This window comes from Puma concolor, chromosome E1 (assembly GCF_028749965.1).
Source record: "Puma concolor isolate L17-30 chromosome E1, mPumCon1.1.hap2, whole genome shotgun sequence".
In the NCBI taxonomy this organism is placed as follows: Eukaryota; Metazoa; Chordata; class Mammalia; order Carnivora; family Felidae; genus Puma; species Puma concolor.
This window is the reverse complement of record NC_141680.1, coordinates 16,031,055-16,049,507: the sequence shown is the minus strand read 5'-3', so window position 1 is coordinate 16,049,507 and position 18,453 is coordinate 16,031,055. Positions and strand designations below refer to the sequence as shown.

General features: G+C 37.8%; 1 protein-coding gene across 4 annotated transcripts in view; it reads right to left on the bottom strand.

Moving 5' to 3' along the window:
* Positions 1-264: 264 nt before the first annotated feature.
* Positions 265-18,453, bottom strand: part of YWHAE (tyrosine 3-monooxygenase/tryptophan 5-monooxygenase activation protein epsilon) — a 55,440-nt gene continuing 37,251 nt past the window's right edge. For 3 of the 4 annotated variants that reach the window (XM_086686376.1, XM_086686373.1, XM_086686374.1), the window contains 5 exons: positions 13,172-13,371; positions 9,399-9,505; positions 8,532-8,738; positions 5,804-5,940; positions 265-1,209 (listed from right to left, as the gene is read on the bottom strand). In XM_086686376.1, coding sequence (XP_086542502.1) covers positions 1,157-1,209; positions 5,804-5,940; positions 8,532-8,738; positions 9,399-9,505; positions 13,172-13,371 — 704 coding nt within the window. In that variant the 3' untranslated portion in view covers positions 265-1,156. Of the gene's footprint in view, positions 1,210-2,866; positions 2,914-5,803; positions 5,941-8,531; positions 8,739-9,398; positions 9,506-13,171; positions 13,372-18,453 lie in introns of all 4 variants that reach the window. The other variant, XM_086686375.1, reaches the window with a different exon arrangement.

Here is an 18,453-nt window from a genome sequence, read left to right as displayed (position 1 = left end):
ATGATTAAAATAAATACCGTGTTGCTACCTGGTTGAGAGGACAGTAATGAAGTGACTTGGTGTTTCTTAGTGTTCTTCACAACCAGGTTACAAGTAAAAAAAAAATTCTTTTTCTAAAAATACACATCATCTTTGGGGAAACAGACAAGTGATTTACGAAGAAAAGGGAGGGGAGACCTTTCCACATTCAGGAAAACAATACTGTCAATGTGTTTGGACTAGAGATTTTATTTTAGAAAGATAAAGGATGGAGGCGCAATAATATTTGGCATTTTTAATTTAGGTTTGTTTTATTTAAGTTTAATGTTAATTCCATGCTGTGTTTCAGTAAGAACAATACAGATTCTGTATCTGTGGCTCCAGTCAGATATCCAGTAGTACAAATTAGCTTCAAGTTACACATACTGAACAAAAGAGGTTGAGCGAGCGAAGTAGGGACGGGGGGGGCCCGGGGGGGAGAGGGAAGGAGAAGAAACAAAGAATTGAACACGCATGCAGGCTTTTCCATACCACCTTCAATGCTAACCTGCTTTAGAGGGAGAGTAAAAGTAGGCAAGAATGAGCAGCCACGGATTGTTGAACTGTTACCAGCACCATGCTTTTCAGCAACATTTCAGCAGAGTTTGAAACACTTTTTACAGCAAAACCATTACAACTCTCCGAACAACTTTTAACCACCTCAAGCTAACACCCAATTAATTTTAAACATTGGTATAAAATTCAATTTAAACAATTAGAAAAAGGAAAAATACCACAATGCCTCATAGTGTGATTAACCTCTCTCTTAGATGCTCGCGTCACCTAGAAGTCTAATAGCTTTCAAATATCATTTCCATTTCTAATGGTGATCTTGCCCCACCTGGCAGGAGACAATACAGTAATGCTGAAAAAGCCTCTATGCAGTCCTGTTAGTGTCTTAAAGAACCTAAAAGCTGGGACCAGTAAAATCCACAGAAATTCACTCTTGCCTTTAAGAACTTTTGAAAACGGTTTAAAAAAAAAAAAAAAAAACCAACAGGGCAGGAACCTAAATTCTGAGACCAAATGTAAAAGTCAGATTTGGTGGTTCTCAGTGACAATGGGGGAATTTCCAATGGGGGTGGGATGGGAAGGAATGGGGTGGTCAGAGATGGTTTCTCTTGTTGGCTTTTATGTCTCACTGATTTTCATCTTCCACATCCTGCAGCGCTTCTTTATTCTGCTCTTCACCTACAAAGAAGAATGAGTTAATTATTGCATACTGGCTAGTCAGGCTGTTGTGGTCACAAACAAAGGCATCATTCCAAGCATAAAGACTTCTTATATTTGCTACAATTGGTATTAACCACAGACAGGCAAAAGACTTCTACCACCCTTAACACCTGAGACCCCTAAGCCAAGAGGTGCTGCTGGACCATGGTCCTGAATGGTAAACAGGATGAAAAAACTGATGCGCACAGTAAAACTAGTTTTATGCTAAAATAAGCTCTTGAAAGTAGACAGCCAAGGTAACCATAACTATTAAATGATTTTCAAGCTTTCATGTATATCTTGGGTCAAAATACTCTTTCTCAATAACCTCACCTCTTCAAGAGACTCAACAGTACTTTATAGTTGTTGGTTTTTTTGTTTTGTAAAATCTACCCACAAGCTCCATGAGAAATGCTTCAATAAAGAGAACTGAGCAGTAAAATGCTCCAAAGGAGGTCTATAGTTTTAGAGGGAGAGTTTTGCTTTTTAAGGTATCTTACATTTTGTATCTTAGCCAGTCACACCAAACCATAAACCAAATTCCTTACTCCAAAGTGAAACAGCATGCTCAAAGTAAACCAGACCACTGAGGTTATTAAAGAAGGGCATTTGGACCAGTTCTCTCATGCCATTTTTCTTTTCCCTTAAAACATGATGATCGGCCTCGGGAGTTTCAACTGCACTATGACATGCAATAAAAAGCCAGCCTATTCACTGGAGAATCATCTACCTATTAATAAGCATTAAATAAGTCACAGCCATACTAAAGAGAACATGCAAGTTTTTGCTAAAATAAAATAATAATAAAAAAACAGGTAAAAGTTACATTCTTTTGTGCTTTAACAAACCACTACAATTCCTATGTAGTTACTAGTTTGAATCAAATTTCAACAGGAAAAAATAATACCAATTAACTAATCCAATCATCATTCCAGTTCAGACAATCCATCCATTCCCATTGCTTGCTCAATTAGTCAGGATGGATAAACAACACTAAGACCGGCTGACTACCAACATGAAGCATTTACCCTAAAGAGTGTTTTTAAACAGCCCTTGATATGATAAACAATAAATGCTGTCATGGCAACAAGGATTAGGTGAATGTAGTTTTAGAACATTTATAATTTTCTTCCCTAACAGAAATGTTTGATACTGATATGTGACTCTTAAAAAGTACTTAAGGTACATAAAGATTTTTGACTCATATATAGAAAATGGACATGCAAAGACAAAAAAACATTTACTGAGGAAAGAAATGATGGACCACCCAATCAATCGTTCCCAAAACAATGTATTCAAACTTAGAAATGATAGGAACATTCACGCTCATTTTTAACAGCAATACACTGCCAAAATATGGTTAACATACAACAACAGAACACACTCTAATTCACTTATAAGCAACCATTAGATTTGCCAAGAGTTCCAAGTAACTTTGGCATAGAATATTGTCAGATGAGTCACACCCAACCAGAGGTAGACAAGGGTAGCAGATCATAAATGTCTTAGAAGATTTCACATCCTAGAATGTAGAACAGGCAGTTTTGTAAGCAAAAGGATGATAATATATGCAGGCATGATTAGTGAAGAACCAAAACTAAAAAGCAGAATTTGCTGTGCCATGATAATGACTTACAAAGTAGAGTTTTTAGGAAAGGAAGAGTTGGATTTTCCTTTAGGAATCTATATTGTAAGGAGAAAGGGAGGGAGAACAATCATATGAAAGCAACATTACAAGAAAAATAAACCAGACAGCAGGACAAAAGAAAACATCAATGATTTAGGGGAATCAGATTTTGGTCTTTTTACTTTGTATAAACTTCATTCTACAAAGTTATCTGTTCCTTTTACCTTTAAAAGGATGAAATAATATCCTCTTAAAAGGTATACAGAAGAGGAAAAAATGTTTCTTTGGGTATGTATTTCTTTGCCCATTGTTTCTTGATTTTGAGGGAAGACAGGAATAAGGCAGAGAACACACATTTTTTCTATAGACTTGTGTATGAAATGTCCTCTGAACACAGATTAAAAGGACTGAAATCACTTAATGAGAAAAAGTGGTGATCTGTTTACAAAGATGTTCCAACACAGAAGTTAACATATTCTGCAGTTAAAAAAGTATAAAAGCGTCTCAATAAAAGCTTGTGAAACACATACATTTCTTCCTTCATAAAAAAATTAAAAAGGAGAAAACTGATGGTCCGCTAAATCCAACATCCTGGAAAACTGCCAATTCCATGACTGCAATTCTGCATGGATTAAGTCACAAAACCAATTTAATAAAACATGTAATACTATACCTTTTAGGAAAATGGCAAATAAATTACTAGTACCCACAACAATTTGTAAATTCAGATAATTTGTTAATTTTACTAAAAATGTCACGAGACTACTAGAATTTTTTGCTGTTAAACTAGCAAGTTTCATCATTTCAAATACTGTCTTTAATGAAAATTAAATGAAACCTCTTAAATGAAAATTAGTCTGTCACAACCAATTTAATCAATTATTCAGTTTACAAAGTGGTAAGAATTGAAGCAACTGGATTTAACTAAGATTTACATAAACCTGTTTTAGGATTAAAGAGAAATCTATGCTGAAATGTAATAAAACATCTTTGTACAAAGAACCTTTGCAACTATGAAAAGTGAGTAGTTTCAAGAAAATATCCTATTGTAAAAAGTGATCTATTTCATAAAATGCTTGATAACCAAGGAAGAGAGTATCTTTGGTTTTATATAAAAACAGACGGAAAAACATAGTTTACTTTGATTTATCAATTACTGGTTATCAATGATAAAGTAGAAAATATAAAGTTCAGGGGAGCTTGGATGGCTCAGTTGGTTAAGTATTCGACTCTTGGTTTTGGCTCAGGTCATGATCTCATGGTTTGTGGGTTCAAGTGTAGAGCCTGCTTGGGATTCTCTCTCTCCCCCTCTCCCCTGCTTGTGCTCTCTCTCCCTCTCTCAAAGTAATTAAACTTAAAAAAAATTTTTTTAGAGAAAATATAAAACTTTATTTCTGTTTAATTCTGTAATCTAGCAATCTTAGTTATAAAAGCTGGCATAAAATGTCTTTTAAAAAGCAATGTTTCAACCCAGGTCACCTTGTTTGTTATTTTCACCCTCAGAAAAATGTCCCCAGAGGTATATACCTTACTTGGGTCAACACCGCTTACCAAACTCTCCACATGTTTCCTTTTATCCCCTCAAACAGATACTAGTCTTCTCTGAGCTGAGGGTGACTATGAAGAGTCCACAGCTGTTTGGTCATTCTTCTGAGTAGTTATTGTTTAGAATACAACAGAATTTTAAAGCTGGAAGGAACCTCAAGTCATTAGTTCAGAGATGGTAAATTGGTTTTGAGTCCCAAAGACTGGTAGCAGTTGCCTGAAGTGCTGTGTTAAAAAGTAATCTGTGGCACTGTCTGGCTTTGCTGGAAAAGTGTGCAAGCAGGTCACACGTGCCACACATCTCAAGCCAACCCTAGTCAAATATCTAAATATTTCATAGACCTAGTGAGCTTTAAAGCTGAGTCACCTAATTCTCACTTTAGTACCTAAGGTAAGTCTAAAATCTCACTCTATCCTTCCATAGTAAGGACATTTAAAACGAAAACCCATTTTCAGAGGCACTTTTAAAGAAATATAACGCTTCCAAAGACAGTACAGCATGCTGGTGTGACCAACAGACTACAGTTAGCCTCAAGCAATGCAACCTATATGTTTCATTTTGGTAATATACTCTTATAGGATCTGCAGTTGATATTGACAAACTTTCTTTTCCCCATACCACCACCAACTGTAAAGCTATCTCATAAAATGGTCATGTCACACTTGTTTTTGCACCCTGTGCCCTCCTCCCCCTGACTCTTCAGTGATCTATCATGGATAAAATGGATTCTCTGGAATAAGCACAACAAAATCTCCTTTAAAATCAACAATTATGACAAATTTTGGCATTTAGAATTTTAACCCCCTGGCCCAATCACAAAAGTAAGTTTTGTAAAATACTAACTATTTATAACTGAAAACTAAAACCACACATCTTAAATAAGGACTAATGGCAAGACAGGACATTCCATTTGCTCTAGAAAATCTTCTTTAGATAAAAGATTTCCACACAGAGAAGACGCTTCATAAATATTTACTGACACCATCCAGTTTTAACCTGAGGATACCAGTCGGCCAAAGTAGTGATCAGGACATTCAAATACAATTATATTCGATCTCTAAAATTGAATCTGAGGAAGATAAAATGAACTGCTTCCTCCCTCAATCTTCCACAACAGTGAGAGAAGTTAGCGAACATTAGAGGCAAAATTTTTAAATCTTCGAATACAAAAAAAGATCCCCTTTTCCAAACAAGTCTTTTACATTATCATACAGCCCAAAACGGAAAACTGTAGTTTTGAGATCGTTTGCTGTAAAGGCAATAATTAAAATCTGATACTTTGTGGACGATAGGCTGAGTCTAAATTGCAGCTTAATGTGAAAAAATGCCAAGGAATGTCTAAGAGTAAAAAGACCCAACAACTCAAAAAGATGCATTCATTAACTTCCAAGTTTCCTTACCATCACCCTGCATGTCTGAAGTCCATAGTGTCAGATTATCACGTAACAACTGCATGATAAGTGTAGAGTCCTTATAGCTTTCTTCACTCAGCGTATCCAGTTCTGCAATTGCATCATCAAAAGCTGCTTTTGCCAACCTAAAAGCATTTACATAAATGTATTACAAAAATAAGCCCAAAAACAGAATTAGAAATAACATGTTAGAAATCAATCTTTTTCTTTAGTTATCCCACAGTATGTAATAGTGACACTAAGTAACTTGGGTTTAAATACCAAAATAAAAGAAAAGCAAGTGTAACTGATAAAAATTAACTATTTAATTTTGTAATGTAGCAAATTTGGAGGTAGTAAAATTTTTGGAGCACTACTTATTCTTTTTTTTTTTTTTTTTAAACATACTCTCCCCTCAATGTGGGGCTCAAACTCATGACCCTGAGATCAAGAGTCATCTTCTCTACCAGCCAACCACATGCCCCTGGAGCACTGCTTCTTACTATGCTTAACAAGCCTATCAGTAAACAGAATACACAAACCAAATTCTATCCTAAACCACCGCCAAAATACATGCAATATAAAGGTATTGCCAAGTTCTAGTCAACAACTCACTTAGACAGTATCTCAGTTTAATTTCATAGAATTTAATGTTAATAGAAGCGGGGAGGGGGGGGCAGTATAGAACCCACAGAAATGTGATCATATAAGCCATTTGCTGCAATTTAAAAGAAATAAAATCAACATTTACTGAGTATGGTATATAATGAGCACCAAGTAAAGCAGGACACTGGTGGAGAAACTGAAGAAAAAGACGATCTCAGTCCACAATGAACTTAAAACATCTAGGAATAGAGGACTGACACATAAAACTATTATAAAAGAAGTATGCTACTCTGGAGAAAGTGCTTCGGAAACCCTAGAGGATGAGGAAATGGGGATGGGAAGACAAATTTGAACTCATCTTCAAAGTAGGAAAAGAGCATGAATGGCACGCTTAAGACTAAAGCAAATGCGTAATAACAAAGACATGGATAAGACTTAAATCAAAGTGATGTGTGGGACAGCCTAAACTAGAGAATAACAATGAAAGAGCACAATACTATTAGCTGACAGATAGCTATAACTTCTTCATTAAAACCTGTATATGTTTGGACAAATTCAACTAGGCATTTAGAATGCTTTTAGATGAATAAATAACGGTTTGCATTTTTTTTTTAATTTTTTTTTTAACATTTATTTATTTTTTTGGGACAGAGAGAGACAGAGCATGAACGGGGGAGGGGCAGAGAGAGAGGGAGACACAGAATCGGAAACAGGCTCCAGGCTCTGAGCCATCAGCCCAGAGCCTGACGCGGGGCTCGAACTCACGGACCGCGAGATCGTGACCTGGCTGAAGTCGGACGCTTAACCGACTGCGCCACCCAGGCGCCCCACGGTTTGCATTTAAATGAATCTACCTCCCATCAGGAAAATCTCTCATGGAATATCTATCTGATTCCTATATACTCAAGAATACTCTAAGTTACAAACAACAAATACATTATTCCAATTATGAGGTACCTAAAATAGGCAAATTCACAAAGACAGAGAGCAGACACTGTGAAGGGGCAATAGTGGGGGGGGATATGGAGAATTAGTGGTTAGAGTTTGTTTCTGGTGATGAAGTTTTATTTTTTTTTTTTTTTTTTTTCAACGTTTATTTATTTTTGGGACAGAGAGAGACAGAGCATGAACGGGGGAGGGGCAGAGAGAGAGGGAGACACAGAATCAGAAACAGGCTCCAGGCTCCGAGCCATCAGCCCAGAGCCCGACGCGGGGCTCGAACTCACGGACCGCGAGATCGTGACCTGGCTGAAGTCGGACGCTTAACCGACTGCGCCACCCAGGCGCCCCTGGTGATGAAGTTTTAGAAACAGTAGTGACAGTTACACAATACTGTAGGTGTACATAATGCCATCCAATTATACAACAAAATGGTTAGAATGACAACCTTCATGTTGTATTTTGTAGTAATTTTTACAAGTAAAAAGCCATGTACATAAAGCTATCCTTTAAATTTCTATCTGTTTCAAAAATTGCGGGGCACCTGGGTGGCTCGGTTGAGCATCTGACTCTTGGTTTTGGCTCAGGTCATGATCCTACAGTACATGAGTCTCATTGAGCCCCATATCAGGCTCTGCTCCCACACTCACGGTTTGGAGCCTGCTTAAGATTCTCTCTCTTCCCTTTGCCCCTACCCCACTCGCCCTCTGTCTCTCTCAAAATAAGTAAATAAATTTAGGGAAAAAATTGGGAACAATCTGAAATACAAATGGGCGAATTGTTAACATACAAAGCTGGAGAACTGTTCATATTAAAATAGAAATTACAAAATATGTACAACTAAGAGCATAACTATATTAAAAAGCATGCCTACAAGGACTAACAGCTAATATAAAAACATTAAAATAACTCTACTACAATTCCTCTCATTTCACTCTATCACTAACAAGTTAAAAAATTTTTTCAACCTATCAACAAAATATTTCCCCATCAACATCCAAAACTGCTATCCTAGCAAACTAGGTAAGGTCTGTCCTAAATCATCCAAAGCAGTTTCATTAAGAGCCAAAAGAATTCTTTAGTACATGGCCAAGGATACAAAGGCAGTCCCAGGAAACAAAACAGAAACAATTGTCCTTTGTAACTTTTTCACTTTCATAGTGAGAGCTTTTGTTTCTCTTCCATGACTTACCTGCAGGCACGGTCAGGGGAATTAAGAATTTCATAGTAGAATACGGAGAAATTGAGAGCAAGACCTAAGCGAATAGGATGCGTCGGTGGAAGTTCTGTCATTGCAATATCACTAGCAGCTTTATAAGCCACTAGGCTGTTCTCCGCAGCCTCCTTCCTGTCATTTCCTGTGGCAAATTCAGCCAGATACCTGTGGTAGTCCCCTTTCCTAAAACAAAACAAAATAAAACAAATAGAATTAAGAAAAATGTTTTTAAATGAAAGTAGACTGTTACAATTTTTCTATATTCTATAAAATGAAGTATGTGACAAAAATATATCAATAATTAACAAGTATACTTCAGTAATTTCACAAAGTCTCTTTCAGGAAAGACTGACTAGTCTATCTAGTTTTCCCCCTCAGAGTTCGTATTACCAAACAGAAGCAAAACACTAGAGAAATCAACTGAAAAGCCTCAAAAATGAACAAATTTGTCAATGACTAGAATTAAAAATGAGAAGTGGTTCCCAAAAAAAATGGCATGACAGTTTGTTAATCATGAAATAAAACTTGTACATAAAATGTTAAAATTGAGCTATGTAATAATGTATTACTATACAGCTGGGGGCTAATTCCACACAAAAATGCAAACAGGTAAAATAAAACCTAGTACTTTCACAGTAGTCTGACCATCTTAAACGCAACAACTGTTCACTAGCAGTGAATCTGCAAACGACTACTCAAAAATTAAGTTTTGAAAATCATTCTTCCCGTGTAACTATTCTTCTAACAAACTATTATTAAAGTTGAACACCTACACAGAGAAAGTGGTAATTCTAAGGGAGCCAACATTTAATCTCACATTTTCCCTTCTAGTATAGAACCTACATTTTATAATAGAAAACCTTGGACTCGCCAGTGTTAGCTGCTGGAATGAGGTGTTTGTCCAGTACATCCAGAATGTCACAACAGATTAACTTTAGCTCAGTCTCAACCTGGAAAAAAAAGTCAAAAATTGTTTAAGTCTAAGAGATTACATAAATTATGACACAATCTCCCTCTGGTTTTAAGGAAGAGAGCCATAGTAAACAGAATATACATCTTTCTCCAAACCTTCTTCCTCTCTCTTGATTAAAAAAAAAAAAAAAAGAGAGAGAGAAAAGTTATCTCCAAGTTACAGAAATTACCTTCTTTCTTTCTCCATACTGTTAAGTGCTTTAAAAAAGAAAAAAGGCAGGAGTGCCTGGCTGACACAGACCATGGAGCATGGGACTCTCAATCTCCGGCTTGTGAGTTCAAGCCCCAGGTTGGGTATGGATACTACATAAAAATAAAAATCTTGAGGCACCTGGGGGAGCTCAGTCTACTGAGCATACAACTTTGGCTCAGGTCATGATCTGGAGGTTCATGGATTCCAACCCTATGTCAGGCTCTGCACTGACAGCTCAGAGCATGTAGCCTGCTTGAGATTTTGTGTCTCCCTTTCTCTCTGCCCTTCCCCTGCCTGTGCTGTCTGTCTCCCTCTCAAAAATAAACATTAAAACAAGAGACAGAGCTATGATGTGAACAGAGGCAGGCTAGAAAACCTAAGGTCATGGTTTATAAGGGATGGAATAAAAATTCAGTCCCAGGCAACTGGCCTCCAGTGCTCACATTCCTAACCACTACTGTGCTCAACAGCCGTAAGTGGAAGAGATCCACAGCCAAATTATAGCACTAAAACTCTGTATACTCAAGTAAATATTGCCACTCATCTCAATTTATCATACCAAAGATGAATATCCCAAGTGAACGTACATATTATCTTAGTCTCTATTTTCTATTAATTCATGGTGACACTGGTGAACCTTTCCAAGTTCTTATGCCCTCTGGAACCTCCTTTCCATTGTAAAGAATCCTCCCACTCTCTCTTCTCCTATAATCTCATCCAGATCCTAAATTAAACTAGCTCTTTCCTGAATAAACTACCTCCCTCATGGCTTTTCAAGTAGCAATTATTCTAAGAGAAAAAATTTCTGAATTCTCTTAGCTCCCCACTAACTCAGTATGACTGGCTGCTGTTACTCCACAAACAGCTCCTCTCTGGAAGCTCATCCTCTGTGACCTAATTTTTCACTATCTGTTATCAGTGGATCTCTACAGGCCTTCCAACCACATTCACAGGCTACCTCTCCAATTCCTGGTATCACACCAAGGTATTATCACTCATGTTCCTTTCAATACAGTTCCCTGATCTCAACTCCATGACCTATTTGTCAACATCTCTAACTGAGCTGCTTTATCCAAGAAGTCTTTTTTTTTTTTTAATGTTTTATTTATTTTTGACAGAGAGAGAGACAGAGCATGAGCAGGGGAGGGGCAGAGACAGAGGGAGACACAGAATCCGAAGCAGGCTCCAGGCTCTGAGTTGTCAGCACAGAGCCCGACACGGGGCTCGAACTCACAGACTGCGAGATCATGACCTGAGCCGAAGTCGGACGCTCAACTGACTGAGCCACCCAGGCGCCCCTATCCAAGACGTCTTAAATTCTATTTCACTACTACATTGTAACTTCCTTCCTTACTTCTTTATTCCTGTTATTCCTAATTAGAGACACATCAAGACCTCCAGCCTCTTGAATCTCTCATCTTCCCCCAATTTATCAGTCCCTCTCTTTGCTTCCTGCTTCCTTTCCTACTTAGCCCAAATCCCACAATTTAGCACAGAATTCTGCCACTTAAGCATTTTTAACTTTCTCATTTCATCGTTCCTCTGAGACACCAAACTTTTCTACTGACAACCCATACTCTTGTTCCAATATATTTGACATTAATGGGCACACTGATATCAGCTTACCACCTTTTTTTAAAGATTATTTTAAGTTTATTTATTTTTGACAAAGTGAGAGCATGAGCTGGGGAGGGGCAGAGAGAGGGAGACACAGAACCCGAAGCAGGCCCCAAGCTCCAAGCTGTCAGCACAGAGCCCGACACTGGGTTCGAACTCACGAACTGTGAGATCATGACCTGGGCCGAAGTCAGATGCTTAACTGACTGAGCCACCCAGGCGTGCCCCTATATCAGCTTACCACCTCTTAAGTCACTCAAAACCTCAGTTTTCCCATCTATAAAGTAGACTAATACCTATTCTTTACAGGGTAATTTAAATAAATACCGTATGTTGCACAATTATGTGTATTAATATCTCCCCACTCAAGAACAGCGTCCAACAAAGGTGGAGATAATAAATGTAGTTGCCCTTTTCCCTCTCCCTACCAAATTCATTCCCCATGCTACTTTTTGAGTGTTCCTGTAATTTCCCTCGCTGGACTCAAAATGTGTTTATATGCCTTTCTCTTCCACAAGAATCACTTTCTCAATAGTAGCCTGACATTTTGGACTAGATCATTCTTTGCTATACAGGGCTGTTCTATCCACAGGGTATTCAACAAACAGCATCCTTGTCTCTACCCACTGGATGCCAATAGCACCCTCCAAGTTGTGACAACCAAAAATGTCTTCAGAAATTGCCAAATGCCCTCTGAGCAGTAGAATCACCTCTGGTTGAAAACCACTGACCTAGATCAACGGCTATGGTACTTTTTTGACCAAAACTCACAGTACGAAAAATTCCATTTATATATAAAATACCTGAAACAGTAACTTCAAGAAATAATGTCCAATGCCTTTAACATTTTCTACTCAATTAAGAAAACAATGACTAGACTGAACCTCCATATGCAAAGTAACCTGTATTTGTCTCATCTTTACATCCATAGCACCTAGCAAATTGTGCGGCACATAAGAGGCACAAAAATACTTGTTACATTGTCCTGGATGGTTCTTTCAAGTCACTCAATGAAGTATTTTGCAGTTAACTACAATAAAAACAAGATTAAATTAGTTTCTACTTGTTGGTGCTCAAAAGTGAGCACCTTCTATAGCTTCCAGAGAAAACTTCTTCACCTCTGTCCTGAAATACTGTATGACCTATAATCTGGGTTAAGCAAAATATGCAAATCCATTCAAGTGTAAAATTTATATTACACATGTGTACTACAGTGTGATCTAAAATGTTCAGGGACACCTGGGTGGCTCAGTCAGTTAAGTGTCCAACTCTTGATTTTGGCTCAGGAGATGATCTCACCATTCACGAGTTCACGACCCATTATCAGGCTCTGCACTGTAGATGCAGAGCCTGCTTGGGATTCTCTCTCTCTCTGTTCCTCCCCTGCTTTTATGCTCACTCGCTCTCTCTCAAGATAAATGAACTTTTTAAAAATTCTTAAAAAAAATAATAAAATGTTCAAAACCTGGGACGCCTGACTGGCTCAGTCGGAAGAGCATGTGACAATCTCAGAATCATGAGTTCAAGCCCCACACCAGGTTTAGAGACTACTTAAATAAAATTTTACTAAATTTTTTAATGTTTATTTCTGAGACAGAGCACAAGCAGGGGAGGGGCAAGAAAATAAGACAGAATCCAAAGCAGGCTCCAGGTTCTGAGCTGTCAGCACACAGAGCCCGAAGTGGGGTTCAAACTCACAAGCCATGAGATCATGACCTGAGCATGACATTGGACGTTTAACTGACTGAGTCACCCAGATGCCCCGAGCTTTAAAATAAAATATCCAAAACATGAGGCATCTTTCTTTAAAGAAGCCTAGGATAGATAATCTCACCATTTGCCGATATTCCCGAATCATTTTTAGTTTGTCTTCTCCTCCCTTGTTTTCTTCTTTCTGTTCAATGCTGCTGATTATTCTCCAGGAAGCTCTTCTGGCTCCAATCACATTTTTATATGCAACAGATAGGAGGTTTCTTTCTTCAACTGTCAACTCCACATCCATCCCTGCTACTTTCTTCATCGATTCCACCATTTCTATAAGGGAAAAGTGAAATCAGACCTTACAAAGTAAGTTTTGTTGATACAAAATCCCTTCACAATAGGTCTTTTTTTCTGTCAAGCTAGTATAAAAAGGTAAGAATTTTAACAAAAATAACTACAATCATTAAACCTGAAAGGAGTAAAAAACCAAAAATCATGTAAAAGAAAGTAAACTAAGAGCCTAGAACAAGAGAATCTGTAATAAAAGTTCTATGGAATCAAAACCTCATATGCCACCTAACTCAATACAGCTTAGAAGCATCTGTCTCATTAAATAAGGGAACTAGGAAAGCACATCTGCCCATTTCCCAGTAAAAATAATTGAGCTGGCAGTTTAAGACAAAGATTAAAAATCTGTAGGCTCTAGGGGTACCTGGGTGGCTCAGTCGGTCAAACCCCCAACTTTGGCTTAGACAATGAACTCACAGCTTGTGGGTTCAAGCCCCACATCGGGCTCTGTGCTGACAACTCAGAACCTGGAGCTTGCTTCAGATTATGTCTCTCTCTCTCTGCCCCTCCCCCACTCATGCGCGTGCTCTCTCGAAAATAAAATAAGCATTAAGAAAATCTGTTTTAGGGGCGCCTGGGTGGCGCAGTCGGTTAAGCGTCCGACTTCAGCCAGGTCACGATCTCGCAGTCCGTGAGCTCGAGCCCCGCGTCAGGCTCTGGGCTGATGGCTCGGAGCCTGGAGCCTGTTTCCGATTCTGTGTCTCCCTCTCTCTCTGCCCCTCCCCCGTTCATGCTCTGTCTCTCTCTATCCCAAAAATAAATAAACGTTGAAAAAAAAAATTTATTAAAAAAAATGTTTTAATTTACAGGCTCTAAAATATTTTTTCTTACAAATAAATTCTATTTCAAAAAGTCATGGGAGAAAAGAATATTCATATAGCAAACATACACATTTGAGCATTTGGTTAAATCACAAACACAAACCAAACATAACTTTGGATGTTTCCATCCTTCCACCTTTAGAAAGAAACTGTCCACCTCCTACACATTCATTAGCAAAACTTTTGATGGTTCCTATTTGTTACCACTAGGTGGCGGGCTAAGAAAGGAGCCCAGATAAACCTTAGGAGATCCCCAAGTTTAAAGAAAAACACAGGGAACAACAATGCAGAGAAACGCAAAAGAAGAACCAAAAACAGCTCAATGAATACTAACCCAATAAATATATTTACTAAAACTATGCTTTTAGAAAAGACTAAATGCCATATCACCATGTGGCTCTTTACTGATTCAGAATCTTTGGTCATAAGACCCCAAGAATCTACATTTTAACAAATACCCTTAGCATACATTAACACTCTAAGCATAAGCATATTCTAAAATATGATACAGATAGTAACTTTATGAAACACTCCTTAACAGTTAAATTATGTGCTGTCCCAGGAAAATAAGTTTTAAAAAATTACACTTTAGGGAGTACCAGAAAATTAATAGAAATATTAAGACAGTAAGGTCTTTGAAAAGTTTGGTAGTTCTTATAGTTAGAAAACCCTATTAAGACGCAGTAATTCTACTACTAGAGATTTCCCAAAAGAAATTAAAATGTATCTTAACAAGGACCCACAAATAAATGGTCACAGCAACTTTATTCAAAACGCTAAGGTGAAAACAACCCAAAAGTCTAAGTATACAATGGAGTACTACTCAAGAATAAAAAAATAAACTACGGATACAAATAACAAGATGTAGGGGGCGCCTGGGGGTGGCTCAGCCTTTTAAGTCTGTTAATTTCGGCTTGGGTCATGACCTCACAGTTCTTGGGACAAGAAGCCTGCATGGGGTTCTCTCCCTCTGCCCATTCCTTGCTCGCACACGTATGTGGGCACATGCACTTCCTTCTCCCCAACCCGCACAAAAACAAATTTTAAAACAAAAAGTCACAAGATAGATGAATTACAAAATCATTCTAACTGAAAAAAGCCAGACCAAAAAAGACTATATAATTCATTCAAGCCAAGTCACAGAAATTGCAAAACTATAAAGACAACAAATAAGTGGTTATACCAAGGTATAGGGGTGAAGTGACGGGCTTGTGTGTAAAGGAAATTTGGGGAGTAAGAAAATTGCTCCACTGTGGTGGTTACACTTATCTAAACACTAAATTGTACAATATAAACCCTTGAATCACACAAGAGTAGGGCACCAAGCACAGTCAGAAATCCAAGTATACCTTGTAGCTCCCCAAAACCTTTACTAATAGCCGAATGCTGACCAAAAGCCTTGCTGATAATTAACACATATTTCTGTATGCTGTATCTATGATATACTGCATTCCACAATAAAGTAAGCTAGAGAAAAAGTTATAAAGAAAATTCCATAAGAGAAAATACATTCACAGTACTGTACTGGTTCATTGAAAAAAAAATCCACATGTAAGTAGACCTGCTCAGTTCAAGCCCATGTTGTTGTTCAAGAGTCAACTGTATATGTAAAAGGGGTATATTTTATCATATATAAATTATACTTTAATTTTTAATGTAATTCTGAAGCATTAAAGAAATAGTAGGGAGTACAGTAATAAAACCATTAATTCATTTGTGGAAGCCTGAAAGCATTCATTCTTTTTTAATTCAGTAGGCTCCATGCCCAACACAGGGCTTGAACTCACCACCTTGAGATCAAGAGTCACATGCTATAAGGACTGAGCCAGCCAAGTGCCCCAGAACTTTTTTTTTTTAACTACAGTCATTAAAAAGGGGGGGGGGGGGGCGCCTGGGTGGCTCAGTCAGTTGAGCGTCTGACTTCGGCTCAGGTCATGATCTTGCGGTCTGTGAGTTACAGCATTGGGCTCTGCTGACAGCTCAGAGCCTGGAGCCTGTTTCCATTTCTGTGTCTCCCTCTTTCTCTGCCCCTCCCCTGCTCATGGGCGCGCGCGCGCGCTCTCTCTCTCTCTCTCTCTCTCTCTGAAAAATAAACATTTAGGAAAAAAAAGGGCTAAATTTAGGGCCAGTGGAGTCAGAGGGTAATTTCAAGATCACTTCCATACAAGTTTATTTTCAAAAAACTAACAAATTAAACATTCCTCAGAAATGAATCAGTAATTAGTTTTCTATATTGGCCCCAACAAAGCAATTTAAAAATTAATCTAGCCACACCAAAAGACAATTCTTTTAAATTGTATGACTTTGCAACTATATGGAAAAACTATACACAAAATACCACCAAAAATTTAACAATGATAGATCTGAGTACTATTCCAGATAATCTGCATTTCCTTCACTTTCTATGCTTTAAAATTTTCAACATTTTAACAATATTTTTACAGTAAGAAGAGGGAAATATATTTTTAAAAATTTTTTTAATTTTTAAAAATTTTTTGAGAGAAAGGGAGAACGTGAACAGTGGAGAGAGGCAGAGGGGGAGAGAGAGAATCCCAAGCAGGATCAAGGCTCAGCATGGAGCCCGTTGCAGAGCTTGATCACAACCTGAGCCAAAATCAAGAGTCCAACATTCAACCAACTGAGCCACCCAAGGGCCCTAGGGAAATGGAATTAAAGGACTCAATGATAGTCTACAATCCGATTCAATTAAGTATATCACTCCTTTCATTTTAGAAAGCCACAAACTATGCACAAAAGACTATGGTACAACTACAGAAGCAGCATTTACCCAGTTTTATTAAACAACAGCTTCACTGATCTTCACCTATATGATTCACTCATTTAAAATGTACAATGTATGGGAATGCAAGCTGGTGCAGCCACTCTGGAAAACAGTATGAAGGTGCCTCAAAAAACTAAAAATAGAACTACCCTACGACCCAGCAATTGTGCTACTAGGTATTTATCCAAGGAATACAGGTGTGCTGTTTCGAAGGGACACAGGCACCCCAATGTTTATAGCAGCACCATCAACAATAGCCAAAGTATGGAAAGAGCCCAAATGTCCATCAGTGGATGAATGGATAAAGAAGATGTAGTATATATACATACATACACATACATACATACATACATACATATACACACACACAATGGAGTATTACTCGGCAATCAAAAAGAATGAAATCTTACCATCTGCAACTACTGGATGGAACTGGAAGTATTAGGCTAAGTGAAATTAGTCAGAGAAAGACAAATATTATGACTTCACCCATATGAGGACTTTTAATCTTCAAAACAGATGAACATAAGGGAAGGAAAACAAAAATATAAAAACAGGGAGGAGACCAAAACATAAGAGACTCATAAATATGGAGAACAAACAGAGGGTTACTAGAGGGGGTGTGGGAGGAGGGATGGGCTAAAATGGGTAAGGGGCACTAAGGAATCTACTCCTGGAATCATTGCTGCACTATATGCTAATTTGGATGTAAATTTTTAAAAAATAAAAGTTTTAAAAATAAATAAAATGCACAATGTAGTGGTTTTTAGTATATTCACAAAGTGGTGTAACGATGACCACAATCAGTTTTAGAACAGTTTCATCTCACCTGAAAAAGAAACACTCCATACCCATTAGCCATCACTCCCCACATATACCCCAATTCTCTCAACCCTAAGTAACCACCAATCTCCTTTCCATCTCTACGGATTTACCATTCCGGCCATTCCATATAAATGCAACCATGTTATGTAGGCATACCTTGTTTTACAACTGCATTGTTTACAAATTGAAGATTTGTAGCAACTTTGTACTAAGCAAGTCCTCAGCACCGTATTTCCAACAGCATCAGTTCATTTCATGTTTCTGTGTCACACTTCAATAATTCTCGTAATATTTCAAGCTGATTTTTCATTATTATTACATTTGTTATGGCGATCTATAATCAGTGATCTTTGATGTTACAACTGTTTTGGGGCACCACAAACCGCACCCATATAAAATGGCAAACAATAAATGATGTGTTCTGTCCCACCAACCTGCTATTCATCTTCAGTACCATGTCCTGTCACCCCACACTCCACTATCTCTGCCTCTCTCCTCAAGCCTCTCTATTCTCTGAGACACTACAATATTGAAATTAGGCCAGTTAATAACCCTAAAATGGTCCCTAAGTGTTCAAGTGAAAGGAAGTCACACAACTCTCACTGTAAATCAAAAGCTAGCAATGATTAAGTTTAGTAA